The sequence below is a fragment of the Passer montanus genome, unplaced genomic scaffold (genome assembly GCF_014805655.1).
Source record: "Passer montanus isolate IOZ18808 unplaced genomic scaffold, ASM1480565v1 scaffold15, whole genome shotgun sequence".
NCBI lineage: Eukaryota > Metazoa > Chordata > Aves > Passeriformes > Passeridae > Passer > Passer montanus.
In genome coordinates, this window is record NW_024362051.1 from 4,463,081 (window position 1) to 4,489,456 (window position 26,376).

A 26,376-nucleotide genomic window follows, 5' to 3' on the forward strand; every position below is an offset into this window, starting at 1 on the left:
GCGGGGCCGGCGGGAGGTGGCGCTGGAAGGGCCGGGGCGCTTCTAGAACGGGCGGCGGGAGCGGCGGCCGCAGGGTGAGCGGGGCTGGGCTGAGGGTACGGCTACGGCCGAGCCCGTGCTGAGGGTGGGGACACGGGTACGGCCGGAGCCCGCGCTGAGGGCACAGGTACGGCCGGAGCCCGCGCTGAGGGCAGGGCTGAGGGCTCAGGTACGGCCGGAGCCCCGAGCGCTCCGTGCCCGCTGCCGCAGCCCCCCGGGGCTCGCCGGGGTCCCAGAGCCCTGAGCGCTGCCCGGCGCGGTCCGAGCGCTTTGCAGGCGTTCAGCCCTGGCGCCCCGCTGTTGAATCCTCGTCCGGGATCCTCGCTCCGCTGCTGGGGTCGGTGGGTCCCCGCGGGCCGGGCTCTGGGCGGTATCGCAAAACATCCCGCGTGTTAGAGGTGTCATCGCAAAAACGGTGGGAGAGCTTGCTGCCCTTCTCCGCGCTGTTTGGGTTTGATAGGACTGGCATTCCCGGCTAAGTGACTGCCAGCTGACTTTGCCAGCTGCATTGACCGGCTGCGCGTGTTCCCTGCCTGGCACAGCTCAGCGCAGGGCAGGCGGTGGCTTAAGCTTCGGAGAGGTGTTCAAATCCCACTTGTTCTGCTCGTTTTGTTTTACTCTGAGCTTTGTTTACCAACAAAAAAAGCCTGTCCCTGCATAGTTGTGCAGCTGAGCTGGGGACAAGCCAGGAGAGCACAGGCAGCTGTGTGTGACCTGTGGGATGCGGCGTCTGAAGCCTCGCTGGAAAAGGCTGTGCAGAGGCAGGGGAGGGCAGCTGGGGAAAACTGAAGGCACTGCACAGCTCAGCTGGGGCACAGCAGCTTGGCACGTCATAAGATGGCAAAACATGCCTTTGACTAGCTTTGACTAGACAGGAGTAATTTTTATTTCAGGAAGCAAAGAATGTCCTTGTAACCTGGAAGCAAGCAGGAGAGAGGACATGTAAATAAAGGCTATTTTTGGGACTGTCTGACTTTGTGATGTTTGGTGTTTCCAGCCAATAATCATCCCTCTTCCTCAGTAGTAAAGTAGTGTTCCCCAGAAGACATTTTTGTGAAAAAAACTCTTGCTCTTCAGTTTTATAGGTGCTCTGTGAGGGTGGAGTGGACCTGGAAGGCTGCTGTGGCCATCTTTACCAGGGTAATATTTCATCTTTCTGGCGTTAAGGACTTTGAAATAATCCCACAGGTATGTTGTGAATATATATAGCAATCAATTACTGCCATTCATATTTCACAAGCAGAACATTATTCTGCATTGGTAACTTGGCACTGCTGTGACACTAACAGACAAGAATGTGGCCTCTTGTTAATGCCATAGTTTCTTGGGATTCAATTTTTTAATGTGACTAATCATACTTTGGGAAGCAGTGCAGGAATTACACACTTCAAAGAGAGTAACAGCAGAGGGAGCAGGATTTACCAGATAGCATAAGAAATTTTTCACTGGAGGTTTAAGTCAGGAATCCAATCTGTTTATAATTTCCATGCTGTGTGCATTGGCCACCTTCCAAAGAAACAAGCTGTAAACATAGATATTTTTCCTATGACTAGTTCTGATTTTTGTGTATGGTTTTCTATATGTCAGAGACATGAGAACACAGAGTGTGGAAGGGGGCATGTTCTAGGGTGATGTTAGAATAGAATCAGCCTCTGAGATAATGCCTGATTTTAATTAAATTGACTTGAAAGAAACAGTTCACTGACAGCAGACCTTCTAATATGAAAAGAACTCTTATTTCTGAACAGGAAGATACTTTTAATGCTTTATATGAGCAAATGATAAGTTATTTCAAGTTATGTTAAAGTTATGGCCTTTGCACAGTAAAATGCAGTATAGATATTAATGCTAAAAAAAATAAGCTTTAGTGGAAAAAGCCCAGAGTCTCTTTGTCTTCACCAACACTGTGGGATTTGACTCCAGACTGCTTTATAAAGGTGGAGCTTGCAGAGTAAGATTCAAGTGGATTTGCTGTGCCTTAGACTTGCATGACTTGCATCAGTTTTGTTCTCTACTGGAGTGTGGAAGAAACGTTTTGTTATGGCTTTAAAAAATTACTGGGAACTAATCAAGATGATTATGGCTTCTAAGGTGGTTATAATTTATTTTATGTTAAAAGAAATGCCAGCAGATTTGCATGATTGTTCTGTGTCCTTGTTAATGCTTGCAAATAAACAGCTTTTCCTCATTTTCTTTTGGCTTGCCTTGAGAAGCACAAGGCAATCACGTTGCTGTTTTTGCTAGGTAATTACAATTAGTTTTAGATGCATATTAAAATGCTTTGTAAAGAAGGGCGGTGATGTTGGCATAAGCTGCTTTGAGCAATAAAACCAATGTGCTCTGGAGGAGGGGGCTGGGTTGAGCACTGGTGCATCTGAGTTCACGTGGATAATGAATTTCAGCTCTGAATTACTTGTTTCAAAGTCTTCAGCCAATGGTGTAGATTTTCTTTCCTTAGTATTTAATAACTTTTAAAATGTTTTATAGCTGCTATCATGCACTGGGTGAATCTGCAAGACTTGAAATAGTGTTACAAGTGGATGGTTTTATGTCTGCCTTTCTTGGTTGGTATTGAGAGAGGCTCCTCCTTGGCATCATCTTGAAAATCTGTTTATAATTAAGCCTATCTTTTGGCTCTTAATAAGTCAGAAGCCTTGCAGGTTTTTTGTTTATATAATTTTCCACTTAGTTATCATTAACCTTATTTACAGCCATCAGTACTGATAGCAGCTTAATGCCTTCTTGTGAAGCTTGTGAAGCTCCATTGTTTGTGGAGGGGAAAGGGATGGAGCCATCTGCAGCACCAGTTCAGTACTCCTTGGTGTGTCTGCAAGCAAGAGGGTAGGCTGGGAAGCAGTGGCATGTGGAGGAGCCCCTAGCAGACCTGTCTCATCCAATAGTCTAGACTCAGATTGCTGTTTGAGGATGGACCAAACTTCAGAGCCTCCACTTGGTGTGCACCAAGAGCTCATCAGTGGCCTGAAATGATCTTGAATTAGGGATTTGCATGTTGGATTTCACCATGATACTTAAGTGTAGATACACATGGAAGCAGCTGCTTTCAGAGTGATTCCCAGGTGTCTTTAACAGCACAGACAAGCACAGAAGAGGAGGCAGGCTGTAACCTTTACTTGTGTCATCAGCTTGTATGTTGTATCCCAGTAGCTCCCAAAAATGGTATTTAATCAGATGTTGACAGTATCTGGTTATGATACTTTGTCTCCCAAGCTTTATTTTTCTGCAGCAAATTCTGGGTCTGTAAACATGGAACTAAACCAGAGAACCTTAATGACTCTGCCTTAATGACTTAGAAGAAACCATTGCTGTGTGCTCTGAAGAAATTTTCCCCTCCTAGTCTTTGGAAAAAGAGGTGACTTTGCTTGTAGCAGTTTGGAGCAGTTAGATTGCACCCCAGTTCCCCACCTCCCCTAAAGAAGCCCCATAGCAGAGGGAGTGCTGTCACCTTTAATTGAGGAGTGGAAGGACACTTTTTTTGGGTTTTTTTTCTGGAGTTCATGTGATCAAAAAGGGTTCACATATGAGTACAAGTAACACTCTGGCCTAATTTACCACAATAAAGGGTATGACTTGTATTCTTTATGTTGTACAGACTGGTCTTATGTTGGTTCCACTTAATTTCATTTTCCTGCATGAGAAGTCTGTGCAAATTTGGAGCTGGATGAAGGACTTGCTTTTTTTTTTGTCCCTGTTTTTAGTTAGGCTGTCAGGCAAGTGGAGTTCTCTTCTACTGTGGTGAATAAAGGAGACCATAGCATATCATTTTGATCAGAAGCTGAGTCCTAAAGGCACTGGATGTAATAGGTATTTTCCTCTTCTGACCTGAAAAAAGTCCTCCCTTTTGACTAGGAGCTGGCCTGTGTTCCCTGTGACTGGATATGAAATTCAGAGCAAATGAGAAACTGAGAACCATGGTAGATGTGCAAGCAAGTTCCCTTCAATAGGTCAGGTTTCTATTTTTATATCTTGTTGATTATGAGGTTTTCAGAAAGCTTATTTAATAAAGAATTTGTCTAACCTGTGGAGAAAAATTGCATCCTTGTGTATTTTGTCTAGAACTTTTTTCCTTCTGCCAGTGTTCTCTGAGCCTGACAGCACTCTTTCCACAGGAGTAATGATTCACTGAGGTCGAATACTGTAAAGAAGTAAGAAAACCCACAGAAGAAAAGCCAGAAACATAGGCAGTATTTGTTCTGCAGAGGCTTGTTGTTTGGCATTTGTTAGATTAAAACACACTGCTTTACAAACATTTGTGTTCATTATTGAGGCATGAGCTGCTCATGGCCCTTCTGCCCCCTTGCCCTGCTTTCAGCTGGAGTGGGGTGGGCACACGTACGTGTTGCTGTGCACACACGCTCCTGCCAGCCAAGGCTGTGGTTATTCAGCCTCCTGTAACTCATTAGTTGTGCTGGTTTTCCCAGTAACAGCTGTGAAAAGAATGAACAAACAATCTGCCAACCCTGCAGCCAGGTGTCCTGCTTGTTTGAGCAAGAGCTGCTTTCTCCTTTTACTGAGGTCTGTGTTTATTGACTCAAGTAAAAGTGAGTAGGATGGCAGAGCTGTTGCAGATCTGCTATAAAGACAAGCTGGTAGCTGTAGTACTTCTTGGCAGATTTCCTCAGCCATGAGGGAACATGGTGAGGAGGTGCAGGAGAGTGTAGAGTTGTTTTAACTGGAATATTCACTTGTAATTGTTCTCCCAGGCTTTATGTTGTGCATCCAAAAAACCACTCCATTAAATGATGGCAGACTATTCAGATGGACAGATGAGGCTTAATATATCCAAATTAATGTACTTCCCAAGTGCACTTGACTTGCTGTGCTTTCTGCTACATCACTTATTGTGGCTTGTAATGTTGGCAGACCTCTGCATGGCACTATTCACTCAGCTTTATTCATTTCTCAGATTACCCATGTACTAGTTCTTGACTAACTTAAACAAGCAGTTTGGGAATATGTGGTTTACAGGAGGGTGAGAACAGAAGAGGGAAAGGAGGAGACTTTTTATGATACTGTGAGACATTTTCCTGCTTACTCATGCTTCCGAACTGTTGTGGTAAATTATTCTGATTTCTTGTGTAGTCTTGTAAAGCAATCAAAAGAATAATTTAAAAATAATCATCATGCCATGTGATAACACACAACAGAGGACACAGAGGACAGAGCTGTTACTAATATTTTTAGTGGTGGTGGTGTCACTGAGGGTGAATTTGGTCTGAAAATAATCATCGTGCCATGTGATAACACACAGCAGAGGACAGAGCTATTACTAATATTTTTAGTGGTGGTGGTGTCACTGAGGGTGAATTTGGTCTTTGTTTCTGTGGCACTGGTGAGCCCAGCTGAGGGTGAGAGTTTTCAGTTGTGCTGTGGTCTTGAAAGAAAGAAATACCCATTTTTCACCTTTTGTGGATATTTAATCTTTTGGAGGCAGATATGTGGAGCCCAAGGGAACACGTTAGAGTTATCATAGAGTTATCTTTATTCCTTTCCTATTTGCTGCATTGCTTGAAATTTCAGGACACTCCATCTGTTTTTCTTTCCTTTTTTCCTTCCATTCCCCTTTCTCAGGTTAATTCCATTTTGCCCCCAATAGTTGCATTTTTACTATATTTGAAGTTACTGGGTCTCGTGGTAATTTTGAGCCACCAGTTTGCCCAGTTACATTGAGTAGGAAAAAGTAATAACTGCTTCCTGAGCTGAGGTGAGAGTTGTCACCTCCCTTCTGACCTGTGCCAGGGTGTGCCAAGAGCTCCATGTCTGAGCAGCCGTGCTCCTGCATGAGGCTGGCACTGGTGACTGTTCCTGCTTGGTGGACAGGCAGCAGTGAGCTGTGGGCTGATCCCAGTGCAGTGCTCCTCACAAACCCCCTGGAGAAGCTGAGAAGGTGTTCTGCTGATCAGGTCTCCCAGGAGGCTCTTCTGTATGCCCCTTGCATCCCTTGCTTCACTTGACCCCATCTGCTCAGACTGGCTTTCCTCCCATACCCCTCAGGCTGTGCTTTTGGAAGTGGAACAATCTGATTTCAACATCCATCTTGGGGCTGGGTTTCTAAACTGGCACAGCCTTTGAAATACAGAAGTTCTAAGGGCTGTGCCCAGAGGCCAGTATGCTGAGATAATGCATCTTGAATAGGCAGAGCTGGAAATTTCACTTCTAACTTTTCCAACCAGTGCTGACACTTCTAAACTACAAAATGTTCTATTTCTCTATTTGGCTTTCTCATTATTTGTGTTTCTAGACAGCTTTAAATAACTGAATTTTATAGAATGCTATAAACCCATTTAGTTTAGACTTTTATTATTATTATTGGAATATAATTTGTAGGTCTCATACTTTCCAGCTCTAGTTATGTCTGACATGGAAGGTGCTGAACTGCTCTTGCAAAAAAGCTTATTCTCACTGTCTCAGTGGACAATATGTATGTATAGTTTCCCTTTTCTCATGTGGGCTTTCCAGTGTCTTCCATTTAAATCCCAAAGAGAATGCAAGATAGCGTTTGATACTGTTAAGTAACAGCTCCTCTGGTTGAAGAAAAGTTTTTTCAAGCTTTACTAATTAAAATTCAGAGAATCTAAATAATTTTCATGAGGTTAAAATGACTGGAGATAAAGATTAATGCTTTGGCTTGTTTCTCACAAATAATTTAATTATTTTTATTCCTTCTTTTCCTTTTAATTTTTTTACAGGTATCTGGAAGATGAAACCTTGGCTGCAGTTGATGTTCTTCCCATGTGCTTTCCTGATCTGGCACACAGAAGCAGAGTTCTTTACCTCCATAGGTGTGGAAAGAACCAGTGCATGATGTTGTGATGTGGTTATTGTGATTGCTACAACTGTTCAAGTTATCATCTGAAGCATATGGCTTTCTTCATGTGGCCCTGGCCAACACTGTCTCTATTAGGAAAAGCTGCTCTTCTGCAGCATCAGTGCAATTTGTTTGCAGTTGGTTGACTTGGAACACTGAGCAACATGATTCAAGTTTCTCTGGAGCCTCTGTCAGTAAGATAAGATGGGCTCTGTGTTCTGTTCAGATTTGTGCATCTGTTGTCATCTTGAACAGAGCACACCACCTTATGCTAGAAAGCTTAGTCCTGAATTTGAGTTATGAAAATAGCTTAAGTGGTAAATATGTGAAGTTTTTTTTTTTTCCCACAGCACTCAAAATCTCCTGTCTTACCAAAAAGTTGAAGTTAGGTGTCAGAAGAAAAAATCAGTAACTCCCTTACATTGTGTGTTTTGCTAGGCCTGAGTAAATCCTAAGGAATTTGCATTGTAATAAATCTGTAAAATAATTTGATTTTTATGACAATTTAGTTCCTGTGTTCTAATAGGATCCAACTGTGTACGATTGTGGTAGAGCTTCAAATAAGCACAAACTGAGTTTTCTGCTGTTAATTGGTCTAACATTTTCCTGTCGAGCAGTTTGGGGACTTCCCCTCCATGAGGGCATTAGAGGCTGATTAACTGCCACTGGCTGTTCTCCAGAATGTCCTTTGAGTCGGTGGAGCTGTCTGAATGGCAAAGCTCAGAGCTCCTGGTGGGTTGTTCTGCACCACTGTGTGGAACTGCTCAGCCAGAGTCCTCCTGCCAAGCTCCTCACGTGCCCTGTGGCTGACTGAACAACATTTAACTACATGTGTTTTATTTGCTCCTGATTTTCCTGAGTCAACTAGCATTTTATACAAAGCTTCCACAAAGGATCACCTTCTCTTTTAACTATTTCTGAACCTTTGCTAACTGAAAATAGCACATCCTGCTGCCTTCTGTCTGCTTAATCATGCCTCTTTCATAATTACTTTGGAATGCTGGAGCTGTGGTTGCATTTATGAATCTAATAATGTTCTTTCAGTTTGGGCTTTGAAAAGCCAAGTTTGTCATAGCAATTAGGACTAATATGTTAGCAATTTCCACTAATGCTAATCAGGAGAGTGTGTGTGAGAGTCTATGAACATTAGTCTGAAATTCCTCTCTGTGTAATGTTAGGCTGTTTCCATGGTAACCCATATTGTAAAGCTGTAACTTTTAAATTATGGTGGTGATTACACTAATAATTTGTTAGTGTGACCTAATCTGTGTCCATATGTAGAACAGATGCTTTGGCAACCATTTGGATCTTTTGTTACTCTGTCTCCATAGCTGTATGAGTGTCAAACCTTTCTTTAAATTGCCTTGCTTGCACTTGTAATGCTAAAAGTAATTCAGAGGCAGAGGAAGGGTCAGAGCAAAGCTACCTGAACTGTTGAAAATGGGACTTTAAAGCCCCTTGAAGCATTTGAATGCCAGACCTGTGTGTCTAATAGCTTTGTGGTTTACAGGCATTGAAGTACACACTCTTAATTTGTCTGTTGTTTGTGTTGGTTTTAATAGCCCTGGAGCATTTAAGGTTTGTTTTTTTTTTTTCCTGTGCACTTGGGAATTGTTGCTGTTTTAGTACTGATGAATATTTGCTCCTCCTCTTTTTAGGTCAAATGACAGACCTGATCTATGCGGAGAAGGACTTGGTACAGTCTCTACAGGAATATATCCGAGCAGAAGAGAAAAAGCTCTCTCAGATTAAAAGGTAGGGGACATTTGTGTAATGAACGGTGACAAAATGGCTCATTTGTGTTCAATCACACTTGTCACCACTCTCTGATGCTTAATCTTGTTGGTATTTTCTCAGTAGATAATCACAGGAAGAGGGTAGGTACTAACTTGGTTTAATTTATTCCCATTAACCTACAAGTGTCCCTGCTTCAGATATCACTTAGGATTTGCTGCTTTAGAAATGGTGCTCTGGTGGGCTCTCCCCACTTTGCCCTGTCCTTGTACCATCACAGGACTCCTGTAGAGAGGACAGACACATCAGAGTCATGTCAGGAGTCTTGTCATGAGAGCTGAATGCCTCTGTGTGCCAGTGCTCTGTGCTGCCTGTTGTTTCATGCCATCAGCCCTGCTTATAAGAGCCAAGTGTGCCAGTGGCATTCACCAAATCTCTGGGTTCCTTTCTGTGTTGGGGACAGTTCTCCTGCCCTGCTCTCTTCAGGTGCCAGCCTGGCTGCAGCACATCTCTGGTGTTGTCCTGATTGCTTGGATCACTGGAAAGGCTCTTGCTGACAGCTGACACTTTGTGTCACATAGGAAGACTGTTAATTCTCCTCCAGGCAATAGCAATATATACTGGGGTGTGACAGGAGGATAGGCTGCATGAGCTCCTGGTGCAGAAGAGCCAAGTGCCTCTAGAAGGAGTTGTGCTTTCCAAAGGACTTCTGAGCTCATGGCTGTGTGTGTCAATCTGCCCTTCCTTTGGGAGTGTAGGATGAGGATAGAGCTATGGAGTAGTGGAATTGTAGGAATTCTGGTCACATATGCACAAAATGTTCTTTTATTGAAAAGCTGCCCTTTGGAGGCAAAGCAGTATCCTCTTCTAGTGTTGGGTAAGAGAATATCTATTCAGTCTGTGAATAAACTGGTGTTTTTGAGGCTCATTATGACTGAGATGTATGCCTGCTGAAGTTAGGTTTAAAATACTAAGCAGGGAAATATTTTCCCTTTGAAAGATACTATTGTAATTTAAAAGACTCCACTTTATTCTTGTGAACTTGAAAGGTTGAAAGCCAGTTTTGACAGTAAAAGCAGCAATAATTTGATCTAGATGTGTAATTTGAATGATTTAGGAAGGAAGATGTGCATTCCTAAATGCCTGAGAACAATTTATGAATGCACAGCTTCCTTCTTAAATCATGTGCACACTTCTCATTCCAGCTGGGCTGAAAAAATGGATATACTGACCAGCAAATCAGCCTCTGACCCAGAAGGGTATCTGGCACACCCTGTAAATGCATACAAGCTTGTGAAGCGTTTGAATACTGACTGGCTGGAATTGGAAAACCTGGTTCTTCAGGATACAACAAATGGTAAGGAGTTACAGGGGACTGCTGTCAGGAGGCAGCCTTGTGTTCTGGAAAACCACAAGCTGGGCTGTGGTTTAAATATTATTGCCAAGTTTGTTTAAAAAGCAGCTAAGGACTTGACTTGTGTGTACTGATTACCCAAGTGAGTAAAACTCGCAACTGAAACATGTCTTAGTCAAGACTCAAACTGATTTATTTGGGGGAAAAGGGAGAATGGGACGTGCTTAAAGCTGTGCTGGTAACTGTTGAGTGTTATTGTTCTCATGTATATGAACTGCTTCATTTGCTTTCCCAGTCTGTTGTTTCTCTTGATGATCACTGGTTTTTGACCGTGTTGATTGAGAATCAAAATGAGTCCCATATTGAACTGGTGGGGATACAAGTATCAGCCCCAGCATTGGAATTGGCAGATGCTGTAGTCTGTCAAAACCAGGATAATATATGGTTGCTATCTCTAAACCTATCCTTCTAAATCAAATGCTTCCAGTACTAATCCTTGGGTTTGCATCATTTTTTCAAGTGTCTGCCTTAATTTGCTTGCATACCTCTTTTAAGTGGAGGTTTATTTTTACTGGACTCTTGGTAAGTGTGGAAGAGTTAGTTGTGTTTTTCAGGCAGAACACCACATGGTTTCCCTTGCTACTCTGCGTATGCTAAAGTTTAGGTACTTGAAAGTTTTTTCCAGACAAGGCTTTTATTGCCTTTTGGAATAGTTATCCGAAATGGAAATAAAATACTCAATTCTACAGAGTATGTCTGTCACTAATTCTTTTTTTAAAGGCTTCTTTTTCCACTTTGGCTTGCTGTAGGTTTGGAAATGGTTGGGCTATTTTCCTTCATTTGATGGCTTCCTTTTGTGCCCAACCAACCTGCTGTGTAACCCTGATATGTTTACCTAGTGCATTTAATTTTATTTCTGAGTATCACCTGGTTTATTTGTCAGGTTTAACTCTATCACTGAGAAAGGCCCTACGCTAGTGAGGGGATCCTGGATCAGGATCTCTGTCCCTGGAACTGAGATTTGGAAAGCTCTTGTGGCTTTAGAGGTTGGAATACCAAGTTGGAGATCATTGACCAGCCTGAAATCAGTTGTCTCTATGGGTATTGCAGGAGATTTGATGAAAACTTAAGTTTTCATGTCAAAAAGAGGCAGTACAGGACAATGAAGATCATAAGATTCACATTGTGCATCAGTAATTTTGTGGCACAAGAAAACTGAGTTTAGATATGTATTATTTTTTACTCATGAGCCATATTTCTTGAAAAGGGACAGAAAACAATGTGTTTATAACTTTGGAGCCTAATAAGAGGCTTTAAATCTGGGGTATTTGAGACTCAATTCTCAAGCCAGAACAGTTTCCTCTTCTGTGTCAATCTTGTACTGATACTTATTCAAGCTCTGGAAGTAACATCTTTCCCTTTTCCTGCAAAGGCTTCATTGCAAATCTCACAATCCAGCGTCAGTTTTTTCCAACTGAGGAAGATGAGACCGGAGCAGCGAAGGCTCTGATGCGCCTGCAGGACACCTACAAACTGGATCCTGAAACCCTCTCTCGAGGGCACTTGCCAGGTAAGTGCACCAAGGTCTCCTTGCCTTTAACAGGAAGGAAGTGGTGACATCCTCAAACTCTCTTCAGAAGTCCTTTATAAAATGAGGATTAACTGGTTTTGCCACAGATGTTTCAGAATATTTTGAAGATACTGGATGTTTGATTATTAGCTGAGTCCTGATGTTTGTTGCTGCTGCTTATGAGACACCTACTGAAACAGCTTATCAGCTACCAGCGTGGTGTTTACAAACTGAATAGGCTTTGTTGGTGTGTGGGTAGATGAGCTGACACAATGTTTTTAGTCATAAGTATTAATAGCCATTAATAATTAACTGAATTTTAAGTCTTACATGTGCGTCTTCTGAGCTGGAGCAACTGGAAGTCAGTGCAGTCACACTCAACTGGACACCCAGTTTGTTTAAATCAACATCAGCTTCCTTATGCACAAATACAGAATTACAGGGAAGACAAACAAGCTGGCTGTGCACGTAGTCAGCATGTAGTCAGGCTTCTCTGGTCATCTAACAGTGCTAGTCTGTAGGTTAGGTGAAATCTGTTATGATGTTAGTCTGCTCTTCCTTTGTCTACAGCAGAAAACACAATAATTTACCACTGTAACTTCTGTTAACTTCTCTATGTTTCCAAAGGAGTGAATTAGAATAAAATTAAGGTAGTTTACTCTTTAATTCTGATAGTGACCACTTTAGTACTGAACTTAAAATACTGTCAAAGCATTGTTTCTTAGAAACATTTTTGGATTATATTATATTACAGATACTTCTCAATGTGCCTCGTGTTTAAGGCAAAGGTGCTTGTGGATTGCTGAAAGCTGTCTTTTTGTTTTTAGGAACAAAATACAGATCCTTCCTGACAGTTGGTGACTGCTTTGGCATGGGGAAGACAGCCTACAACGATGGGGACTATTACCACACTGTGCTCTGGATGGAGCAGGCCCTAAAACAGCACGATGAGGGAGAGGATACAACAGTCAGCAAAGTAGAGATCCTAGATTATCTCAGCTATGCTGTTTTCCAGTTTGGGGATTTGCACAGAGCCATGGAGCTCACCAGGCGGCTGATATCCCTCGGTAAGAGCAAAGACCACGTTACCTTAGCTGGGAAGTGCTGCCAGCAGCAGAGCTGAGAGCAGTCGTGGCCATCCACTTTGGTGAGCTGACTGGAAAAGATATCCTGACAGATGACTTAAAATAAATGTGGGTCCTGGAAACAAGTCTATTTATACATGAAGTATCTTTAAGAAGCTGTCTTATGGTCCATGCTGTAGTTACCCAAGCCCGGTGTGTCTGACTGCACTCACTGCCTGTGTGTTGTGCTGGGGTGTACTGAGATACTGGGTTTGGCAGTGGTTAAAGCCTTGCTTGTCTCAAGTGCAGATCAAGGCTACCACAGACGTAGGCAGTGCTGCACCTTCTGTCAAGTCCTACCGACTCTACAAATACCTCTTTTTTCCTCAGTGCAGGTACTCATGGATGCTGGAATACTTTGCCTGAGATCTTACAGTATTTATTTCTGAATTTCAGGACAAACTGAGTTTCTTAGAATCTCCTTTTATTTCTGAACTGTTTTTAGTTTTCCCTTGAGTAAGCAAATAGGCAAAGCTGGATAGGAAGCTTACTTCCTGCAGTGGAAAGGTCTGTCCTCTTCATTTAGAGTTAACATTACCTGTGTTAGGTATTTGATGGGGTTTTTAATGAGCTGTGGTTGTTAATTTAGATATTAGCAGCATCCTGAGAGTGGGTGAAACCTTCCTATTGAAAAATATTTATTAGTCTAATTTCTGCAGAACTAGAATTCTGAAATTAAAATTTACAAGAATATGAATATGCATTGAATCTAGCTCTAGGGGTTTAGCACTGATAGCAGAATGCAAATCCTTATCAGCAGCAAACAGTGGAACACTGTTGCAATCCCTTCTGAAAGCAGCAGCTTCCTCTGCTCTGGGCTCACCTTCCCTCTCTGGCCACTATTACCCTGTGCTCTAATGAGTGGTGACTGGAGTGAGCTTTTGGGTTGGTTCCATGAGATAAACACAGTAAAGTTGGGAAGGCCAGAAGGGAAAGACTCTGTTGTAGGTATTCGCGTCCAGAAACACAAATGTACAAGGAATTGTTCCTTCTCAGTTACCTGGGGTAAAGGTCTGTTGATGATGATTATTGGTTCTTACCAACATCATTAATAAATCACCAGTATGTCCAAAGATGGTAGTGATCCAGGCTCCCTCCCATATAACTCTGTTAGAGCTACAGATGTGCTGTAGGTGGGCTCAGAGCTTCCCAGCCTGGGAGGAGTCTTTGGGACTGAAGACTGTGGCTGGACTCCACCACAGAACTTGGTTAAAGTGTGCTTGTGCCGTGTGGGTGGGGAGCATGGTGAGAGGAGGGGTACAGCAAGTGGGCTGCCTTGGTCTCTGGTGATCTGCTCATCTTGGGTAGAACTGGTCAGAAAAGTTGAAGAACAAAAACTTGTATTCTTTTTCTTGGAATACAAGTTTTATGATGGGCTTTTCTAGAAAGGGTTCTTTTATATCCTTAGTGCAGCTCTTGTTTGCAAAGACAGAAGCTTCCCAGTGTGGATTTTCAGTGCAGACCGAAGCCAGTGCCTTTGTTTGCCTGATAATGCTTTAGGAAGGGAAGAATTGGTGCTGTCTTCATACATGGACTTTTGTACTAACAGTTCCTGAGTTTGCAAAAATCTGTTTTTTCCTCAATATAGATAGCACTCATGAGAGAGCAGGCAGTAATCTGCGATACTTCGAGAAGCTGCTGGAGAAGGAAAGAGAGGAGAAGAAGGAAAATTCAATAAACAGGACTGTGACAACCACAGAAGCTGTGCAGAGTGGGGCCTATGAGAGGCCTCTTGACTACCTGCCAGAGCGCGATATCTACGAGGCCCTTTGCCGAGGTGAAGGGGTGAAAATGGTAAGGGACAAGAATTTCCTGACTATGCAGCCTTTGCATAAGGGTGGTCAAGCTTGGTGGGACATGTTATGTTTTTCCTTCTGTGAAGTTCAAGTTTGGTTCTGTCTAGGCTGAGATTTGTATCTTATATCTTGGCTTCTCAATCTTTAGCTGTTACACACAAACAACTCTTAGCTGTACCTCTTAAGGGTTGTTGAAAATTGATTCTTCTCAGTCTGTCTACTCAGTTTTTTCAAAGCCAGCTGTACAGATACAAAAGGAGGCTTTTTTCCCTGAGAGCTGATTATACTTTACCACACACAGGGAATTGCATTTTTTCTTCCCTTTTGCATCTTAGACATGTTCTTCTGGAGTGACTACTTTGACAAAGTGATTTCCAATACCTCTCAACAAACATGGCTTCACTTCTTAGTCCAGGGAAAAAAACCAATTTATTTCATGGGTATAGTCTTAATTATGAAAACCAGACTTTTTTTTTTACAGCTCGCTGCTTCTGTAGTTATTAAAGTGTAACCTATTATGGTTTAATTCCCTTAAAGGTTAGTGTTTCAGATGCTGCTCAGTGATATTTGGAGCAGAACATCTTGTTTTTAATTGCAGTGAATTGGAGAATCACTCTTGTTTACCTCTTGTATCTTCTGGTCACCTGATGGCTTTCACAATGTGTGTGGAATGAAGCTCATCTTCTTGTCTTATCTGTTTGAAATTCAAGAAAAGTGTTTGAGCAAACAATGCTTTGTTTGGCATTTTGTTTCAGACACCTCGAAGACAAAAAAGGCTGTTTTGTAGGTACCATGATGGAAACAGGAACCCTCATCTGCTCATAGCTCCCTTTAAGGAAGAAGATGAATGGGACAGTCCTCATATTGTGCGATACTATGATGTCATGTCTGATGAAGAAATTGAGAAAATTAAACAACTGGCTAAGCCAAGGGTAAGTTTCCCTTTTTCCATCTCACTAGTGACTGCTAATTCCATGCTTCAGTCTCTATTAGCAAGGACTAAGCAAAGGATTTGAAAGACTGGTTTCATACTACAGATGATACACTGCAGCTGTGAGCCTCAATGGAATGATTTTGAAACTGCCTGCTGATGTAGGACTGTAAAGCCCAGGTTCCCAAAGGTATTTATGCATTGTTGCACTTAATTATGCAAAGTTCTCAGTAAATGGCTTAGAAAGCTTTAAGAAATTAGAGACTAGACTTGAAAAGATAAATGGCTGACTTAAAATCATAGGAGTAGGTGTGCAATATGTCTTGAGTCTGCCTTTTGAACTGGAGCCAAAATTAAATGAAATTTAAAAACCCCAAATCTCAAGAGAAGTGGAAAGACAAACATCTAAGTTGTGCTAGAATAATACCTAGAGATTTGGGGTTGTTTTGGGTTTTTTTGTTTTTATTTTTTGGTTTGTTTGTGTATCCTTGAATCCACTGCTTCTGTTCTAAACCATAGATGTTTCTTGTTACTCATGATGAGTTCTGGTGACTCTGCACACAATAAAAAAAGCAGCTACCTCATGCAAAGATAGTAATTATCTGTTTTTTCTGGAGGTGGAATTTTCTGCCTGTCACCTTTCTGGCAAAAAATAGTACAGCACTGTGATAGCAGTATACACCCCCTTAGTTTTTCTATCAGGTCTGAGCAGAATGTAAAACTGACAAATCTTTGCTTATAGAGGAGTGGTTCATTTTAGCACTTTTCAGGCTACCACTATGAAACATGGTACTAAAATTCCAGTGAAGACTTACCCTTCTGTAAGTATTTCTAAATGGAAGCCTGAATAGTTAGAAACAGATTGAGAAACTGATGTTTCCCAAGATCTTTAATAATTTGGGATGTTTGTGAAGCTGGTCTTCTGTGACTACCAGCCAGCTAGGGAAGTCTTGGCTGAACACTCCTGTCTCAGTGAGGAATCTCACCTCCTTAAATGGAGAATTTTTCCTATTACATCATAGTAGAAAACTTCAAGAGCTTCAGATAAAATGGAAGTATTCACATCGAGCATATCACTTAATCTATTTTATCAAATAAAGCACTGTCTAAAGACAGCTGTTTTTTTTCTTTTTTATTCACAGTTTTATGGAAAGTCTTAATGCTTGTCTCTGAATTTTGCATATATTACTAATGTTAGAGGAATTTTTCATGTAATGTGTAGTGTAGAACTGTAGTCAGTCCCTAGAAGAGTAGGTAAATATTATAGCCTTAAGATTCAGATGAAAATTGTCAATTTTAAAGAAGCAACCATTTTCTTCTGAGTTGTCTTTTCTAAACCTATGTATAGCTCAGCTGCAGGAATAACTTTAAATTCTGCAGTATTACTGAAAGAGTAGAAAATGCAAGTGCTGTGGTGAGATGGTCTTTAATAAATACAGCTTAATTTTAGCCTGGAAATTTTATTAGGAATCATGGAAGCTTTCAGACACAACTGTGAAGTGTTATTTTATTTTAGGCTCAGAAAGGTGACCACTTTGTTTATTCTAAAATGCATTTGCAAGAAGATTTTACTTTTGAGTCCAAGCACTTAAACATTATCTGCAGTTTACACTTGCCAATACTTTCTGTAGAGAAAGAACATCTGTATGTGATTGGGAGTAGCTGCACTTGAGTTGCTTTTTATGCTTGTTTTGCAAAATGCAATCACTATTATTCCACTTCCAAAAAATAGATCCAGCTTTTCAGGCAATTCATCAGAATTGGCTGGGGGAGGTCAAGAAAATTCTTAGCTCTGTTGATGTGGATGACATTGAGGCAGGTCTGTCATTGTAGTGTGAGAAACATATTCCCAGAATTCTCAATGTTACCTGCAAGCCAGGAATGTCTGAACAGGTGAGAATATGGCATGAAGTGGGGAGGCATGAATATCTGAGCTCATGCTACAGGGTTTCAGCAGTGCAGAATTTCAGAAGGAAATAACAATGGAGAGCTTGCTAAACTAAACAGACTCTGAAACACTCAGTGAAGCTTCTGACCAATGAAGGGTGTTACGATTTTTGAAAGCAAATGCCTCTTACAAGGCTGATTTCTCCACCCTGAGAGAGGAAGCCTCACATTTATCAGTTGCTTATACCAACTGAGATGTTGATTGTGTGTCTTAAATGAAGAAACCTGCCCATCAGAGCAGATGGGAAATAATATCAAAGCAGTCAGGCTTATTGGAGTCCTGATTTATTTAGATCATATGCTAGGTGCAGAAATCAAGCAAGCATATACAAGCTTGAAAATGGCAGCAGAATGAAAAGGCTGGGAAGCAAAATATATATCCCCAAAGCTATGCTTCACTGTACCAGTGAAGAACAACATTCAGTCAGCCTGGCTCTTCTGTTATAATTTATACAGGCGAAATCTGGAACAAAATAACAGTGAGTCAGAATTACAGCAACAGCTGTGCCAAGAACTCTTGTATAGGGACAAGACAGCTGACATGGAGTGAAAAGCTGGCTGGAGACTTACTTGAGGAAAAATGAAGGAAATAATGACAGCATTCTCTGAAGAAGATGCAAATAAAAAGGCCTTCTATGACCTATAATTAAGTGAAAGAAAAGAGGTATGATTTAGAGTGTGTGTGGTTGGCAGGAGTTAAATTTAAATGTGGTCTGAGTTTACAGTCAAAGAAAAGAGTGTCCCAGTTCTTGTTCTCAGCTGCAAGAATGAAACCAAAGTGAGCTGGTGTGTTGTTAGCAGTCATCTGTCACTCTGACACCGCAGCAAACTATCAGTTTTGCCAAGTTCCATTTTTTCCCCTACAGATCTGTTCATATGGTCTAAATGTGACGATACTCACTGTTTAAAATGTCTAGGTGTGCTGTGTTTTTGCAGTTACCTTCATCAGAACTAGCTGGAAAACTTGAGCATGGAAATGTTGAGAGTTGTCTTTGGGAGTTTTCTACTACTGGGCATTTGCTTGTCCCGTAGTTTTTGTAACTTGTTCTGTAAAAGTTTTTACTTGTTACTTTACATCTGAGAATGGGGTTGGGTTTTTAGTCCACATCCAATGATTTTCTCTTTGCCAGGAACTTGAACTTCATATGTTGTTAACTTTTGTTGTTGTTCCCTCTTGCTAATATTGACTCCAGCTGTTTTAAAAAAGTGCCTTCAAAACCTGTTTAGCAAGCAACTCATGGATTTAATCAATATCATGTCTTGTGCAGTCCATCAGACTCTTTTTTCCAGGATCAAATGCAGGTGATGGATTGTACTTGTGTTTCTGCATGTGTGGTTTTAGCATGAAATCAGATCATAGTCTAGGTTGAAGCTCTTTCATCCAGTGAGTTACTGAAGTCAGACAAATGAGGTGTTGCTTTTGGTAAGATGTGAGAAATTTTCTATCCTGTAGCTGATGTGTTTCTTCCCCCTTGGGATTTCTTTTGGCACAGCTGGCACGAGCCACAGTACGTGATCCCAAAACCGGTGTCCTTACAGTGGCTAGCTACAGGGTATCCAAGAGGTAAGTAGAGGGAGGGGCTGAGCTTTAAGGTTTTTGTGCTTAACAGCTGCTGTTTGCTACCTGCTGTGTCTGAAAACTTGAACTGCTTTGCATGTAACTAAAGCTTTCCCAACAACTGCATGGAAAATGGCTCTTGTAGCCATCTGACAAAGGGCAGAAGAATCCTTCTGCCTTGGGAAGTGTGATGTGGTGATTGGTGTTGTAAATAATGCATTGCTGTCCTTCCCTTAGCTCGTGGTTGGAGGAAGATGATGATCCTGTTGTGGCCAAGGTGAACCAGCGAATGCAGCAGATCACAGGGTTAACAGTGAAAACAGCTGAGCTCTTGCAGGTTGGTGCACTGGCTTCATCCTGGTGGAATTAGCTGCTGGTTAGGGTGGTCTGGTGCAGACAGATGTTTTCCCTGTGTATGCCAGGCAGAGAAGGGTGGAGATAGCAAAGCAGTATAAGATAAATTCATGCAGGAATCTGATATTTTCCAGTTTGTTCTGAGGGAAATGCCTGCTACTTATTTTTGAAGTCTGCAAAAGCTTATTCTCTGTCCTAGTTCAGTATTTCTAAGACCCAAGTATTTTTTGCTGTAGTCTCATATGAATTCTGATCTTTGGATGGCTGTTGGGAAGAAGAGTGCCAGTAGTACAGCACTGCCAGAATAGCTGTATGTTAGTCTATTCACTGTTTTTCTTCCTCCCTGCTCCTTGAATTCTTGTTTCAGAGCTTGATAGAAATACTCTTGATTACAGGCTATCCATAGAAACCAGGTAATTGTGTAGTGATCTGGGAGACACATTAAGTAGAGCCTCAGAGTAACTAAAGCATGTTATGTGATTATAAAGTAGGTGAAGAGGTGCTTTTAAGTTAATTTTCTGTGAAACTGAAGAGGCATTAGTGTGTAGCAGATCATACTTGAGTGGCTCAGAGTCCAGTTCTGTCCCCTAGGCTGAACTCACAGGGAATTGAATGCTTTAATCTGCCTTTCCTTCAGAGGAAGGAATTAGGAATGAGGTGAAACTATTGCTGCTGAATGTTAAACAGGCTGCTGTAGTGATAAGTACAAACCCTCAAACTACAGAAGGGAAAAAGCACTCAAGTTGTTTCTCATCTGTGTACCTCAGTTCCGGCAATCTAAAAATAAATCAAGTGTGCTGTAGATAATCATCTTACCACAAAGTGCTGTTTCTCAGAGCATGCTTTGGGTTTCTGAGAGCAAGTGCTGTTCTGCAGCAGTCACTTGCAGTTGAGTACATATTTATGTGCTTCCTTCTTCCATGCTGTAGGTTGCCAACTATGGAATGGGAGGGCAGTACGAGCCACACTTTGATTTTTCTAGGGTAAGATCTCACTTGCAATTATTTCTTAGTGGGGTGGGGAGGAGGGAACAGTTTGGTCTGAGAGAACTTTTGAAGGTGTTTTCTGTTAGAGCATTTAGTATGTAGCCCTGTTGCATGGATGGATTATGAATTCTGAAAAGTCTTTGCACTGCCTTCTCTGATGCTGAAAGTTCAAGAGAATTATGAACAAATCTCCCTGCTTACCTTTGGGATCTTGATTCCTTACACAGTACAGAGACACTAAAAGAGTCATGCAGCACTTGAATGTGCTCTTTGCATTGTATTATTTGTAAACTGAGGTCTGCAAGCCCTGCGTGATGAGTTTGCCTTATTCCATTTGGCTACTGAGTTCAGTGATGTGGTCCAAACCCTGCTTTGCTGGGTGCTTTAAAGCATTTTGCAGGAGCTGACTGAAGCTGTCTCCTTCCACCTTCCTCCTGAAAAGCAAACATTATGGAAATCCTAACGTGTTGTACAGCCCTTCTGGCAGACCCCTGAGAGTGGCTGCAGCACTGGGGTCTGAAAAGCGTTCCCTGGCTTGGTTTTGAGGCCAGTGCTCCAGCATGTACAGGTGGTGGTGCTGGGTCTTCATGAGGCACTAGAGGGCTCTGCCTGGCAAAGAACAGCTCTGGTTTGCTGTGGGAGAAAAAGAGCAGATTCTTAATAATGACCCTCAACAAGTTCATGGATGTGCTAAGCATACTGAAGAACTGTGGTGACTGGTAACTTCAAATATAAAATCCATGTGATTCCTTCATTTCTGTGGTATTTCAGTGGGATCTGGCATAATTCAGATTGTCCCAGTGGTTTTACCTGGTAGGAAGGATTGCTGCAGCCAGAGTATACAACCCAATAATTGAGTGCAGAATTGAAGCCTCCCAACTGTTTAAAAAAATTAAAAAAAAATCTGAGTTTTAACACTATGGAAGCTTGTATTCATTAGCTTTGGCCCATTCTGAGAATTTTCCTCTTAACTTCAAGTCTGCTTAGTTTCCTGAGTTGAGCAAGTGTTCTTAAATTCTGTTCAAAGCCTTTGAACTCAAGGACCTCAGGCATCAAATTGGCCGCTCTGGACTTTACTTTTGGATTAGGAGCTGGAGCAGAGCTCCACTTGGAACATAACCTTGGCTGCATTTGTCAGCTGAGGCAAGGCCCTTGCAGAGGTTGCCACAGTTCCAGTCTGGTCCTGCAGGCTCTTTGTGGATCACAGACTTCGTGTTAAAATAGAGGTGCTGCTGTGTCTTCCCCAGCCTTGAAGCTTTTTTTTCTCTTGAAGTTCTCAAACAGAGTTGCCCATTACAACTTGGAGATTTTATTGGTTGTTCAAGTTAGATTTTTGCTGTTGAAGTTCAGAAATTCATAGTTGGACCTGGCATAGCAGTGGCAGTAACCAGGGAATTCTCTGTTATCTCTGTTCTTATGTTGAATTTTTTGGATTGGATTTGCATATGCAAGTCTTGGGGTTTTTATGAACACATTTCAGGAAAGACCACTTGTTTATTAAAACATGCTTCAAGCAGATTGAACTACATCACCTTAGACATGGTCACTGTGGATTTCCCTGCTGTTTGTCTTTTTCAATACTGATTTATTGTTTTCTTTAAATGTTGGACATTACTGCTTTTTTGTGTAAAAATGCAGCTTGATATCTCCTGACTGGAATGACTTCCTGACTATTAGCAATGTAAATAAATATCTAATTTCATTTTTTTGAAGGAAAGACACTGGTATCCTAGATGTTCTTTCTGTTTCTGCACTGGCACCAGTGTGATCTCAACTTCAACAAATGAAACTCAATATTTTTTACACACTAAAGACAATTTGATCTTTTTGATGTGGTCTTTAGTCCTAGACAGGCAACCACCTGAAACTACTCTATAGTTTTGTCTGCTGTCAAAACATGCATTTGCTCTTCTCATGACTGTGTTTCTTTGAGTTGTTACATTTACAAGACTGTTATCTAAAGCCCACTGAAGATTAATTTTTTGTATTCATGTCAGTTGTTGACTTTGGATCAGTGCCCAGAACAATAATGGCCTGTTGTTGACCTTACTTGGATAACATCTGTGCCACAGGCCCTGAAAGCATTGCTTCTATTCTCCCTCCAGAATTGTTCAGTGCAGCTTCTCCTCGTCGCATCCAAGTGCCCTGTGCATGCAGCTGTGCACCCTGGCTGCAACTTGTGATGGCTTTAACATTGCCCTGTATCACTCGTCCCCTTTCTATTCCAACTCTTTAAATTGGGCTTGAGGATCTCTTCAGAGCTGCACGTAGGTAGCTCTGGTGAGAGCCTGTTTGGAACCCGGGTTAAAGTTGTTGTCTGTTGCAGCGACCCTTTGACAGCACACTCAAATCGGAAGGAAATAGGCTAGCGACGTTTCTTAACTATGTAAGTACCTCTGTCTGTCTGCTGTCTGGGAGCTCAAAATGTGCAGTTATTCTCATTTAATTTTATAGAAAGATGAGCCAGATGCTTTCAAGCGGTTAGGGACTGGAAATCGTGTGGCCACTTTTTTAAACTATGTAAGTATGATGATCCTTTATGCATTGAGTGTAACTTTAGCAGCATCTTTTTACAGCTTGTGCAGTTGGTTATTTGTAGAGATTTCCTGGCATCTGGCAGTAGGGATTTCATTATTCCTGCAAGCATCAGGTGCTGTCCCATCTGAATTGACAGAATTTTGGTGGTATTTAACGTCAGAGCAGCAAATTTTTAATATAGGACCCATCTTCTCCTTTGGGTCACTCTGCTATGGAATCTTTTACTTAAGTGGATTCTGTGGGGGAAAGGAGACTTTGATTAATTTCTCAGAGGGAAATACGTGGGGTACTCATGTGGTAAGCTTTTGGAGAACTTGACTAGCAGCCACTTAATGTGAGACAGTCATATTTTTCCACCACTGTTTGACAGCACGTGATGTTGTGGTCTGTGATCCTGTTCCTCAGATGTGTGGCAAAGCCAGAGTTGCTCAGTTGCTCAGCACAGCTGCTGCTTCAACAAACAAAGACAGGCAGAGCTGATAAACTTGGTGCAACTAGGCTGCAAGTGCAGATTTGAAAGATTCATTAGTGCATGCATTGCACAGCCCACAGACCATGTACACTGGGATCCTAAACAGCTGCCACTGGGAATAATGGCCTTGTTTTCACAGTGGTCTTCTGACACTATTTTATCTATCAACCTGTACCCACTATATCTTCAGGATCATCTCATCTTCTGTATTCAAGATTTTAATGATACAGCTTAAATATTTTATCACAGAATTTTAAATTTGTTTGCTGACATCATATTTTGAGAGTGAAATGCAGCTCAAAACAGAACCAGAAACACTTTCAACTTGATATGGCAGGGAGGGATATAATCTTCAAAACAAGAATTCGAGCTAGATGGGTAGCTGTGAAATATTCTGCTGCAAAGATATTTTAGTTTTAAATTGAGCCAATCTTAATTTTGTTTGCTTCTCAGAATTTTGGATGAGCTTTGATTTAGAAGGAACAATACACATCTCTGCCAGTTGTACATGGTCAAAGGCACTTTGCCCTTGTTTGTCCAATATAGAACTCATAACACATCATACAGGTACCACCAGCCTTACTAAAAAGAGTAGTTGTGTGGCTAAGACATGTGCATTAACTTGCAAGGCTGCATGCACACGCTTTCTAGTTGGAAGAGGCAACAACCTGTGCACCTGTGGCATCTGATGCCCTTTTACTGTACCAAGCAGGAGGACACCAGAGTGGTAATGACATCTGCTTTAAACAGAAATCCAAGTTACAAGGGATTGTGGGCACTTGGGGAGTGTGTTAATTGTAGTTTTTAAATTTGGTGGGAGTTGAATCTGACTAATTGGTTTCTTTTCATTAGAATCTGACCCAAAGCTTACTGAGTTGTTCTATTTTTGATGGGAACATTTCTAGGAACTTCGGGGTTTGAGTCAAGTCTAGAATTTAGAATAAATCCATTGTTACTGATGAATACAATAGGGTTAAATTTATTCCATTGTAGAGGGCAAAGCATGAAGATACATGGTTTTGTTTAGTCACATAGCTATAGCTGTAGGAGCTTGAGTGCCTAAAGCACTTGAAATTGCTTAAGACTGTTGGTGAACAGCACAGAAACAGTGCAGAAAGAGAAGCTTTCTAATAGTTTGTGTAGTTTTTGAAGTGGTTGACCAAGATGCATAAACTAAGTTATGAAAATGAGTTCCAAAGGCATGGTTTCAATTTACAAGGAAATATGTGGTTTTACAGACACTTGTTTTCCTAATTGGATCATAAAGTAGAATGAAATTCTTGAAACCAGTTTCCTCTGAAGTCCTCTCTCTTGTTCTAGAATATAAGCTTATTGACATTGCAGGTACACAACTTCTAGTGGCTAATTGAAATAGAGGATACATAATCTAGGAAATACATATCTAGATATACATAATAGGGACAAAAACCCTCAGCTGAAATAAAATGTTTCTATGGCAGATACTGCTTCTTCTGCAGTTTGTGCTGGTTGAAATGCACCCTCCTCATCAGTGCTGCTGGTAGAGGTGCAAGTGGAAATATCAGGTCTTGGGACATAGTTTGTGGGACTGTATAAAAAACCTTGTAAATGTACAGTTTGTGGACTTTGTTTTCTCAGATGAGTGATGTGGAAGCTGGAGGAGCTACAGTTTTCCCAGATTTTGGTGCAGCAATATGGCCCAAGAAGGTAAAGGCTGTTTATGTGTTTGGGTTTATTCTTCTCTCTCCCTCAGCACAGTCCATGTATGTCAGCTGCTGTGACAAGTGCAGTTCATTGCAGCTGTAGTGATCTTGCAGACCAAAGGGCATCTCCCTTTGTTGGTGATGTGTGAAGTGAACAGTTTCTCTGTACAGCTGTTTTTAACAAAGTAAACTTGTGTTCAGTGGAATTCCTCTGTACTCTGAACATGGCTGTACTAGAACACAATTGAGAGCTTTTCATGTGCTGTTGATGGTGAGCTGTTAAAGTGCTTCCAGCTGCCTGCAGCTGAATCCATGGGCATCCTCCTCCCCTTACTTTAACCTGGTTATGTTGACTAGGTTTAGACTAATCCAGATCTGGTCTCACTTTTCAGGGAACAGCAGTGTTTTGGTACAATCTCTTCAGAAGTGGTGAGGGGGATTACAGAACAAGACATGCAGCTTGTCCAGTACTAGTAGGATGTAAATGGGGTAAGTAATGCTTCTTTGGAAACAAATCCTGAAGGGAAGGGTCATGTATGTAAAGCTGGGGATACACTGACCTCTTATAAAAGCATTTAATAACCTAGATACCCCTTCAATTACTGGAGTTCTTTGGCCATAATGAAACTTCCTGCCATTAATCTCATGAAGTATTAAGCAGCTGCATTGTACAGCTATAGTTTTTCTAATGAGTTTTTGTGTCAATGGCAGCATAAAGTGTAAGACTGTCGCTGGGTTTGTGTAATTTATCAGCATCAGAATGACTTGAATTGTCACTTGGCTAGAATCAGGTCTATTCCTACAAAGATCTGCCCATAGTTTGAGCTGCAAAAGGATGAGAGCTTCTTTTAAGGTAAATGGGAGTGTCTGGACATTAGGAATTTCTGCTTCCTACTGAAAGCTTATCAAGCTTCATATCATCTATTCCCATACCTATATCCCCTAGCCTCCAGGTGTGCCCCTGGAGTGCCAGAGCATGCTGATGTCAGTGATGCAAGCCCCAGATACACTGCTCTGTTAGTGTTGGCTCCAGAATTGTGCATTGGGGAGGATCCTTTCTTCCCCAGCCTTTTGCATCTTTCTATGTGTTTTCCCTTGGGTGAGTAGAGAAGTATAAACATGGATCCTCAAACTGAAAGATTTTACCTAAAGTATCCATCTAGGTTGTGATGATACCCATGCTGGGTACATGGTGATAACTAATTCCAGTTCCCTGTTTCCACAGTTTCAAACAAATGGTTTCATGAAAGAGGAAATGAATTCTTAAGACCTTGTGGGAGAACAGAGGTTGACTGAACTCCAGCCTGCTGCAGACCTTTGTTTCTGTCTCCTTTTCTACTGTTGTTTGTTCCAGTTCATTTCTAAGAAATGATCCATCTTTTTCTCCAAGAGTCCTGGCACTTTACTACAATAGAACAATAAAATCTGTAACACCTGTGAAAGAAAGTAAATGGCATTGTACACA

At 41.5% G+C, this 26,376-nt stretch overlaps 1 protein-coding gene across 8 annotated transcripts; it reads left to right on the plus strand.

The window, feature by feature from the left end:
• On the plus strand, positions 1 to 26,376 carry P4HA2 (prolyl 4-hydroxylase subunit alpha 2). 8 transcript variants are annotated; one of them, XM_039701563.1, is made up of 18 exons: positions 1 to 74; positions 1,117 to 1,227; positions 5,026 to 5,113; positions 6,747 to 6,839; positions 8,524 to 8,620; positions 9,805 to 9,956; positions 11,386 to 11,523; positions 12,351 to 12,590; positions 14,236 to 14,441; positions 15,199 to 15,375; positions 18,815 to 18,885; positions 19,117 to 19,216; positions 20,163 to 20,216; positions 22,546 to 22,605; positions 22,674 to 22,739; positions 24,847 to 24,915; positions 25,304 to 25,400; positions 26,137 to 26,376. In XM_039701563.1, exons 3-18 carry the CDS (start codon positions 5,095 to 5,097, stop codon positions 26,205 to 26,207), a joined length of 1,710 nt encoding a protein of 569 aa, XP_039557497.1. In that variant the 5' UTR covers positions 1 to 74; positions 1,117 to 1,227; positions 5,026 to 5,094; the 3' UTR covers positions 26,208 to 26,376. The 8 variants fall into 8 exon arrangements, with proteins under 8 accessions (XP_039557497.1, XP_039557492.1, XP_039557489.1 ...); XM_039701558.1 differs by lacking the exon at positions 22,674 to 22,739; XM_039701555.1 differs by lacking the exon at positions 22,546 to 22,605.